Genomic DNA, 11,291 nt, shown 5'->3' with positions numbered 1-11,291 from the left:
GTGTGTGTGTGTGTGAGCGGTGGGTTTCAAAAAAATTTGGAACCTCTTCTGTAGGTATGGCCTGCTTTCTGGGTCCACTGGTGGAACCTCTTCTAACCGGTTCGGTAGATTTGACGAACCGGTTCTACCGAACTGGTGCGAACTGGTAGGAACCCACCTCTGCTAGGTGGTCATATGTCTGGGTGGGTGTGGCCAATTTAGCAGACCATTTTGCCTTTGCCCTTGCTGTACTTGTTCAACCCAAGGAATCTATTTACTTAAGACCTACCCCCAAGGGAAACAGAGCACAGACTTTCTTGCCACTTGCCTAACTTCATTACAACAGCAGCTTCAGGCTCCTTAAGATAGGCCATTAAAAAAGAATAAAACAAACACAATTTCCTTCAAAATCACTTCTGATCATATGTTTCAAATAACCACACAATAAACCAGACTGAGAACTGCACCAATTAAGACTGCAACTAAAAACCCCAAGATGGGCATTGAGAGACATTGGAAGCAGGCAGAAAAAGACAAGAATTCACACACACACACACACACACACACACACACACACACACACAGACACACACAACACACACTCAAATGGTGAATTAAGGATTGATAATGGTCCCTCAGATTGTTGGGGATCTAACTATATTTTGAAAAAAAATGAACAAATTTTTATGAACACTGCACATATCTTCATTTGTAGTGCAAAAAAACATGAGATAATGCAATATTTAAAATGAAGAACAATTTTAACCAACATAAATATACTACTAATTCAATGGGAAGTGTGGGCCTGCTTATTTGGGATTACAGGTCTAAAGGTATTTTAAGCCTGGAGGAGATTTCACAAACTGATTTGCTTTTTGCCACACTATGTGTATATACACACATGAATATCTACCAAAATTGTTCCTCAGAAAATCTAGGGTTAGCACGGGCGCGGGGACAGCGGCATGAGCTTACACAGCACAGCTGGTCTCCTAGAACCTTCTAGGCATCGGCTGCGCCGCTCATTACTGTCAGTCGCCCTGTGTTCAGCAAAGCAAACACGGGGAAGTCCTTTGCAGGCGGCTAGAACTGGTCGCCCGCAAAGGACCTCCCCAGGCTTGCTTTGCTGAACACGGGGCGACTGATGCTAGTTTGAGCGGCTGCGGCCAGAAATGAGTGAAAAATGGGCTATTTCTTTGCTCAATTTTGCCCCACCCCCAGGAGCACTCTGAAAGCCTCCTGAAAGCTAGGCATGCCCTTTTTGACAAAAAAGACATGCATAGCTCATTTTATGCTCATTTGTGCCCCACCCAACCACCAATAGGAGCACTCTACAAGCCTCCTAAAGTCTAGTCATGCCCCCCCCCTTTTTTTTTTTGAAAAAAAAGGACCCATTTTTGCAAAAACAACAAAATACAAAAAAAACAACCCAGGCTCTTTTTGGGAGGTCTACAGAGTGCAAAAACTTTTTTTAAAAATTTGTCTCTTCAAAATTTTGGTGCGTTTTATACTCCAGTGCATCTTATACTCCAAAAAATATGGGATACTGTTTTTCCCTTGGCTTTAGCTGTCTCCAGGCATCCCTTAAATTTAATTCTTGCACCATTTCAAAGAAGGTACTCAGTTGGCATCTTTTCTTTTTATTCTTTTTTGTATTCTTATAATCTTTTTTGTTGTCTGCCACCGCATTGAAATCGCCTATTATACCGACATTTTCCCAATCTGATTCGATTATTTTCTTGTGTAATTTGTTATAGAATTCTTTTTTATTTATATTTGGAGCATAGATTACCACTGACAGAATTCTTTTTTGATTTGTTATTTCCCTCATTAAAAATCTGCCTTCTCTATCACTGAATATTTTCCTCGAATTTAACCAATCTTTTATGTATACTGCAATCTTTCTTTTCTTACTTTGTCGTAATGCCAAATGCAGCTTTCCTAATTTGGAACATTCTAGAATATTACCATATTTTTCTTTGATATGGCCCTCCTGTAGGCAGATAATATCCATATTCTGTCTATGAGTCTTGTTAATGTTTGTTTTCGCTTGGCCAGTGAGTTGATACCATTGATGTTCACCCACCCACTTTTAAAGCACTACTTCAAAAGCAGCCCCTTCCCTACTCACCTACTGGCCCTGGATCACATGAATGTGAAAAACATCTGAAAGGCATTTTTAAAGACTTTTAAAGCACTACTTTACAAGCTGGCAGCTGGTTTGCCAGCCGGCACCACCCCCTCCCCTACTCACCTACCCGCTCTGGATCACATGGCTGTGAAAAACATCTGAAAGGCTATTTTTAAAGCATTTTTAAAGACTTTTAAAGCACTACTTTACAATCTGACAGCTGCTTTTCATCCCACCACTCCATGGGCGGATACTTTGCATTGGCGGGCCATATCCTGTCCATGGGCCATAGTAGGAGATGCCTGAGCTAAAGGATTTACTTTATTTCCCTGCTCAGAAGGATGGACTGTTATTAAACTTACCTTGGCTCATATTCAAAACATACTCAATGATTTAACATAGTTTTTGCAAGTTAATTCATCCTTGGAAAAATGCCTTGTATATGAGTAAGCCATTCATATCAGTATACATTTTTCTCTATCTTTGTCTATCAAAAGAAATAGAATGATAGATAGATAGATAGATAGATAGATAGATAGATAGATAGATAGATAGATGATAGATAGATAGATAGATAGATAGATAGATAGATAGATAGATAGATAGATAGATAGATAGATAGATGGATGATAGATATAGATTGATCTTGGGAACTAAAAACAATAGGTACTGCGTTCTCACCTGATATCAGCTATTAGCAAATTGGACTAATAGAGTGACAGCTAAGAAATTGTTATCACTTGCAAATATGGTTTTCATCTTTCAAGGGCATGTCAAAAGGCAGAAATTTCACCAGCTAAGTTCCTCATTTGTGGCAAACTGGCAATAATAGTAGCAGTAGATCTCAACATCATCATCATCAATAAGAAGAACTACTAGGGAATCAAAATGGTTTTCCAGAAGCTTTACTAATGATAAACATATTTTAACCAACAGTGCAGATGTCAGATCCAAGCCCAGAATTGAGACTGTCAGATCTAGTCAAGTCCAATTCTTTATTTGCTTATACAAACTCTCACCAGGCTAAATCTATAGTAAATGGTGCTCACTTCTGGAACAGCCTCCAGGAGGGTAGATTGTTGGATATCCTTCTCAAATGTGGTTTTATTTATGATCTCAAATATGATCTCAGTTTTGCAGTTCTCATGAATAGGAAGCAATTATCACAGTCATCTGGTAACTACTTGCCTATGATGGAGAGAATGGCTTTTAGCCTGAGAAAACTATTGATGTCTGATTGTCACAAATCTTTCTCTAACACACCTGAGGAATTTCACCATTTTCAATTAGACCTGATTGCTATTAGGAAGTATATCTTGGTTGAAATGACCATACAAAGCAGGTGGAAGGAAATAATGTTTACTAACAGTCAGTAAGTAGTATTGCCTCTGCATTATACAAAACAGGGGCCTCCAATCTATCCTATCATCTTTTGTCCAATCACTTTCCAAAAAGCTCCCTTCACATCCTTGTTTTTCAGGCTATAAATTATAGGATTCAACATAGGAGTCAGAGCTCCATAGACTACAGATAAGATCTTTTCCTTGTCAGAAATAGTTTTTCCTTGAGGCATCAAGTACATGATCATAATTGTCCCATAAAAGACACTGACTACAGCAAGATGGGAGCTACACGTAGAGAAGGCCTTCCTACGACCCTGGGATGAATGGATATGCAATACAGCATGACCTATTTTCCCATAAGTCATCACTATGAAGCCAAATGGTGGGATTACAAGCATGAAGGTGACAATTTGCATGAAGATCTCACTAATTTGTGTGTCAGAGCAAGCCAGTTTAAGGAAAGATTGCAATTCACATACAAAATGATTGATGACATATTGACCACAAAAGTTAGTGGGTCGCAATAGTGCATTGGTAAGAGTTGTCAGAGAAGGAAAACCTACAGACACAGCCATCAGACAAAAACATAATCGCCAACTCATGACCTGCATGTAGTGTAAAGGTTTACATATAGCTGCAAAACGATCATAAGCCATGACAGCAAGGACAACACACTCTGTTGAGACAAGCAGCAGACCCAGATACATTTGAGACAAACATCTGGGGAATGAAATGGTGGGCCTGTAAATGAAGCAGTTGATGAGAACCTCGGGAAGTACATTGTTGATGAGAATGAAGTCTATCAAGGAGAGGACACAAATAAAAAAATACATAGGGGTATGAAGTTGGGAGTCCACAATAATTAATGCGATGATGAGGCCATTGCCAAGAAGACTAACAAGGTACGCCATCAACAGGAGCCAAAAGAAGATCATCTGGGCTCTGGGTTGGTCAGATAATCCAATTAAGATGAATTCTCTTACCACGGTTTCATTTGTAGATGCCATAACAATATTATATACTTCTTCTTTCTGCATGGAAGAAGGAATAAAGTTAGATTAAAGGAGGTGTTAGATATTTCTGTTAATACAAGAGAGGGAGCAAAACAAGTTGACTCCTATGGTGGACATGTCTAATAAGATCCTCAATATAAGACTTAATTTCATCCCCTGAAAGAAATCCTATTTTATTCAATAGAAATTTATGCTGTGTTGATTAATTAAAATGAGTAAAAGTAAAAGTTCAACTGGTCTGACATTCAAACAGTAAATAAAGATAGGCAACTTTGTGTATTAACACAAATCTGAACAGTTATACAGTGATACATTTAGTAGAAAAGCCAAAATCACAAATGATGGCTTATCCCTTTCTTCCTTTTTTAATAGCATATTCGGGCTATGCATTATAATTCATCAGGATAATTCTGCATATCAAGTTTCAAAATAGTAATTCAATATTTAACAATTCCAGAAAAGAACTTAAATTTTAAATGGGTGATAACTTACTGAATGCTACCTTAAATATTGTTCAATAATATTATTTTCTTATTCTTAAGTCATACTAAGTCTCTTTACACAGAATAACAGAGTTGGGAGAGATCTTGGAGATCTTCTAGTCCAACCCCCTGTTCATGCAGGAAACCCTATAACATTTCAGACAGATGGCTATCCGATCTCTTCTTTAAAACCTCCAGTGTCGGAGAACCCACAACTCTGGAGCCAAAAAGCATTCATGCCTTTTGAAAGCCAGAAATTTTTAATGAAAAACAAATAAGATTTTTATAAAAAGAATGAAAGTGAAGGAATCAATACAGAGGTTGAATAAGTATGTTCAACTAGAGATGCCATACATATCTTCCTATGTCTGGAATTTCAGTCCAGTGATTTCAATGATTTGAATACAGCATGGAGTTAGAAATGTTTAAGCCTAGTTTATTTTTTTTCCTTTCTTATAACAATTTTATTACTAGTGATGTAAAATAGAGAAATGACTCCAAAAACCTTAGAGAATTGAAATGACTAATTGCAACTTTTGTTCAGCCTTTCAACTTAATTTGAAACTTTTCCAGTTTTATTCAAATTTAGGGATTGTAAATTTTTCATTTTAAATCCACATTTTCAGACCAATTACAGAATAAGCACAATTGCCACAATTTATATGCATTTGGACAGCGTTTGCAATGCTTTATTGAAATGTTTGATTGCAAATAGCTGCATATACTCTGACACTCAGCTTCTATCTTTTTAAAAAAACCTATAGAAATACTTAAATTGCAAACCTATATTACTGGAAAAAAATATCTCAAGTAACAGGAAAGACGTTTCCCTCAATACTGAGGGAAAGGGTGTGGAAATGAACCCAGAATATAATAAAGGTCTCCTGAATCAGAAAATGGTGTGTCAGGTACAACCTACTGTATTATACAACTGTTAAATAAATCCAATATCAGGTACCCCATTCCATCTATTTTAGATGCAAAACATTTATAATAGAAATAGAAGGGAGTTATTTTATTTTCTGCAATGTACAAAGTTATCTACTCTATAGACAGCCCCAGTGCCTTATGTGCTGAGCTTAAGAGCAAGAGAGAAACAGAGAAAGAGAGAGAGAGAGAGAGAGAGAGAGAGAGAGAGAGAGAGAGAGAGAGAGAGAGAGAGAGAGAGAGAGTCAGACAGACAGACAGACAGACAGACAGAGACAGGTAGGCAGGCAGGCAGGCAGACACATACAAACAGACAGAGACAGAGAGACAGAAAGAGAGAAACAGAAACAGAGACTGACAGACTGAGACAGAGACAGAGACACAGACAGACAGAGACAGAGAGACAGAAAGAGACAGAGAGACAGAGACAGAGACAGAGAGACAGAAAGAGAGAAACAGAGACAGACTGAGACAGAGACAGAAACAGACAGAGACAGACAGAGACAGACAGAAAGAGACAGAAAGAGACAGAGACAGAGACAGAGAAACAGAAAGAGAGAGACAGACAGACAGACAGAGACAGAGGCAGACAGACAGACACAGAGACAGAGGCACAGACAGAGACAGAGGCAGACAGAGAGAGACAGAAAGAGACAGAAAGAGAGAGACAGAGACAGAGAGACAGAGACAGACAGAAACAGAGAGACAGAAAGAGACAGACAGACAGACAGGCAGACAGACACAGAGACAGAGAGACAGACACAGAGAGAGAGGACAGAAAAAGACAGACAGACAGAGGCAGGGAGACAGACACAGACACAGAGTGACAGACAGAGACAGAGAGATGGACAGAGAGAGACAGAGACAGAAACAGACAGTCAGAGAGAGACAGAGAGAAAGACAGAGACAGAGAAATCTCAGCTACTTGGAACATTTCAGAAAATAAATCCAGGTCGCATTGTCAGTTATTATGTTGAATTCAAAAGTAAATACCAATAGATCTGGATCAGAAACCTCCCTTTATTTCCAAATGCTGGTAGAGAATAAAAGAATTGGCATTTGAGCAGTGCCAATCACAAAAGAAATACAATATGAATGGGAAAAGTAGGATGAGGTGTTAAAGCTCATTACACCAGATGTTTTCAAAAATAGGTTCATAGAGAAAAAAAAGTAATATGATCTGTTCTTCATCCTTGACCAAAAAAGCTTCCACATTTGTAGTTAGAAAAGATAACAATTTTGCCCAGCTACTCCCTGATTCCTGACAAGTTCTGCTACTGCTGATGGTCCACTTAACAGTAAGACTGGCTGGCCCAGAATGGTTTCAAGGACTGGACTTTAAATGGACTCTGTGGAAAATCACACACACTTTGCTTTTAAGGCAGAAGACTTACCCTGTTTTTTGGCTTTACGTTTTCCTAAAATTGGGCAATAAGAAAACGTCTGCTTTCGTATCCATTAGCAGCATTGAGGTAGGAATCATTCACAGAATTAAAAATGCCTTACAAATATGCATCATTATAACACAACTCTGCTTAACAGAATTTTAAGCAGAGCCAATACTGGGCAAGGAAGAGACAGTACGGAGACAGTGTTGGTTATACCTGTTGATGACCTTTGGAGACACTGATAGTTGGAAGAGTCAGAGGCAATCCAAAATGGGGTATATAATAAGCAAAAAATGTAGGTGGCTTGTTGTGGCTGCAAAATTTGAGCAGAGGTAATGAGAGGTCTGGAACTGTCAGGAACAAGTAAATTTAACAATGACGGAGATAAAGCAACAGATAATAAAGAGTTGGCATCTGCTAGACAGTCTCTTGCTGGTAGTGAGTAGGAACATCAGGGTTATGAAGCCTGGGGCACCAGAGGCACAGAGTAGCAAGCCTTGATAGTCTCCTAGGAGAAATGGCTGGCATAGTAGTTGGTTGGCAATGGCAGCAGCTGGACTGATGTGTTGAGCATCCCGGCAGGGGAGGTTTACAATAGACCTGTTTAAGGCACAATAGGCAGCAGAAATGGATTGTACTGGATAACAAGTGGTGTAGCACTGGATGAGATCACTCAGTTGGATTCTGGCTGGGGAAGTCTTGCAGAGTTGACTGAGGAAAATTTTTGTCCTATTGCAGTGGTTCCCAAACTTGGCAACTTTAAGACTTGTGGACTTCAACTCCCAGAATTCTCCAGCTAGCTCTTCTGGCTGGAGAACTCTGGGAGTTGAAGTCCACAAGTCTTAAAGTTGCCAAGTTTGGGAACCACTGTCCTATTGGGAAGAGTTTGAAACTCTAAGTCTCAAGGAAATAGACAGGTTCTTTAGCAGTGTTAGGGCTGTGACTTATACATTAGGTTAGGGGTCTCCAAACTTGGCATTTTTAAGACTTGTGGACTTCAACTCCCAGAATTCCCCAGCCAGACATGTGGGCTGGGGAAATCAGGGAGTTGAAGTCCACCAATCTTAAAGTTTTCAAGTTTGGATATCTCTGCATTAGGTCCTGGCCCCTCCTGCTTGGTCAAGGCTACCTAGGAGGTGAGTGTGGGTGTTGTCCCTCTTTCCTAAAAGGAGGGGGTGATATGTTTCCTTAATAAACCATCCTTACACCAACCTGCCCCCCAGTTTGACCTGCCCCAGTTTCCTTCTTGAGAAAGGTTGTGGAAAGATTGCATTTGTGGATAACTATTTGTTTATTTATTAAATGTAAGTGCCCAGTCATCTCAAATACATTACTCTAAGCAGCTAATAATTAAAATAAAAAAGAGCCAGTTTGGTTTAGTATTTAAGGCACTAGGTTAGAAGCCAGAAGAGTAGGATTTCTAGTTCCACCTCAGGCATGAAATTTGACTGGGGGATTCTGGGACAATCACTCTCTTCTCAGCCCAACTCATCTCACAGAGTTGTTCTGAAAATCAAATTGCCTCTTGGAAAAGCAGCTTTGGAACATCTCACAGGGTTGTGGGGGAAATAGGAGGAAAAGTATTACTATGTTTGCTGCATATTATATGCTTTATTATAAAAGTAATAAAGGCAGGATATAAATAAAATAAACAAAAAAGAGAAAGCAAAACTATAAATAACATAAAATAGCTGTGAAGAACACATAACAGACATCCCCAATAAATACAATTAAGAATGGGCTCACTCATTTTCCTAGTCTTGAGAATGGTTACCAGATTTGGGGAAATCTTATTGCACAATGTGACTTGATTATGAGCATACTGTCTCCTGCATATACATATAATGTTTTAGCAATAGCTGATGTAGCTTTCAGTTTAGTGACAGAAACAGTCGCTAAACAATCGCTTGTTTAGAGACTGCCTCATTTAGCAACTGGTCACAGGTACAACAGTGATGAAAAGGGAACTTTAGAACCAATTCTCACATTCACAAACTTCTCGTATCTGTAAAGCAAAGGAATGATGAAGTAAGATCATAAGCACAGTTATGGTTTCACTTAGTGACTGCTTCGCTTAATGATCAAGTTGCTGGACCTAGTCGTGGTCATTTAACAAGGACTGCCTGTGATTGATTTAGATATCAGTACATGGGAAACAACAGCATTATTTATGGTTCCCACTTCAAACTAAACCCTGGTTTGTCCAAGTGTAATTCAAGTGAAAAGATAATCAATCTTATCTTGGCTTAAGTGTGAGCCAGGCAACTGAATGGCCTTTAATGAGTTTGTAGTCATATTGATTTTATTTTATTTCAAGTTCCATAGAAGTTAACATGAGGAATGCTGTTTTGCTTCAACTAATTATCATCATGGGATATGGTCTCAATGGAATCAAAGCAACAACACGGTATTCTTGCATGAAGTTATGACTTTATGTATGCCTATTAATTTAAATGTTTCCATAATATCTATTCTTTATTCTGTGAAAAAATATTTCTAAAGATCTAATAAGTCTTATTTTCTATTTTAAGGTACTCCACCTTCATGTGCAATTAAAGAACTAAACATGTCACCTGCTAATATAACCATTTGGGTACATCTTGTTCTTTTTATTTGTAATTGTATCAACATTTCAGAAAAAATACTATATTGATTCTTAATGGAGACATTGTTAATATGAATTACTTGTTCATGTGTTACCCCCAACCTTAAATTCCTAACAAAATTCTTTGGGCAACTTTGAACAAATGAGAACTATAAATAAGGGAGGATGTAACATTAATGTGATTTTCTATTATGAAAAATACTATAAGATAGAAGAATCAGATAACACTAACAACATAACTAAATTGTACTTGTGGATTTGCTCAGTTGATTTGAAGTGCAGGCTACATTATTTGTTTTCTTACTTGTTGATTATGCTGGTTCAGTGTGATACCTCAAAGTTCTGTCTTGGGCTCAGGGTTCTCCAAGATCTTCATAAATGATGGAGGGATGAGGGGATTGAAGGGACACTCACCAACTTTGCAGATGACACCATGTGAGAAAGAATTGCTAACACTTTGGAAGATAAACTCAAGTGTCAGAAGAATCGTGACAGACATGAGGAATGGGCCTTATCCAACAAGATGCAGTTCAGCGGTGAGAAAAGTAAGATCCTGCAATTAGGCAAGGAAAACCAAATCACAAGTATAGAGTAGCCAGTACCTGGCTCAATAGTAGCGTCTATGAGAGACCACCTCTTAAGTATGAGCCAAGGTGGTGCAGTGGTTAAATGCAGCACTGCAGGCTACTGCTAGATCAGCAGGTCAGCGGTTCAAATCTCACCGGCTCAGGGTTGACCCAGCCTTCCATCCTTCCGAGGTGGGTAAAATGAGGACCCAGATTGTTGGGGGCAATATGCTGACTCTCTGTAAACCGCTTAGAGAGGCCTGAAAGGCCTATGAAGCGGTATATAAGTCTACTGCTATTGCTATTGCTATGAGTCAGCAGTGTGCTGCAGATACCAAAAAAGCCAATACAGTCCTAGGCTGCATCAATAGAAGGACAGCATCAAGATCATGGGAAGTGATAGTACCACACTATACTGCACTAAAGAGGCCACACTTGGAATACTGCATCCAATTCTGATCACCATAACACAAAAAAAGATGCTTAGGTCCTAGAGAGAATGCAGATAAAAGAAACAAAGGGGATAAAGAGTTTGGGGGATAAATCATATGATGAATAGGTATGGGAAGTAGGTATGTTTAGCCTAAGAAAAAGAAGAATTAAGGGTTTGTTTGTTTGTTTGTTTGTTTGTTATATTTATATGCTGCCCTTTTCCCCTGAAGGGGACTCAGGGCGGCTCACAACTCAAACCAGGGAAGGGGGATACAGACAAAAAATTAAAAACACACATAACAATGCATAATTTAAAAAACACAACAGTCATACCATTCGAGACAGGGGCAACAGCTCTTAGCCCCAGGCCTGTCGGAACAGCCAGATTTTAAAGGCTTTGCGGAAGGCCTGGAGGGTGGTGAGGG

The 11,291-nt window shown here is 38.9% G+C and overlaps 1 protein-coding gene across 1 annotated transcript; it reads right to left on the bottom strand.

Moving 5' to 3' along the window:
* Positions 1-3,527: 3,527 nt before the first annotated feature.
* On the bottom strand, positions 3,528-4,469 carry LOC148048303 (olfactory receptor 13H1-like). The gene has a single exon (XM_087708272.1). It carries the CDS (start codon positions 4,458-4,460, stop codon positions 3,528-3,530), a length of 933 nt encoding a protein of 310 aa, XP_087564398.1. The 5' UTR covers positions 4,461-4,469.
* Positions 4,470-11,291: the final 6,822 nt, after the last annotated feature.

This window comes from Thamnophis sirtalis, unplaced genomic scaffold (assembly GCF_051295495.1).
Source record: "Thamnophis sirtalis isolate CommonGarterSnake01/CBP01778 unplaced genomic scaffold, rThaSir2_p1.2 scaffold_3, whole genome shotgun sequence".
Taxonomy (NCBI): Eukaryota; Metazoa; Chordata; class Lepidosauria; order Squamata; family Natricidae; genus Thamnophis; species Thamnophis sirtalis.
The sequence above is the reverse complement of the archived record's forward strand: the minus strand, read 5'-3'. Positions and strand labels throughout refer to the sequence as shown.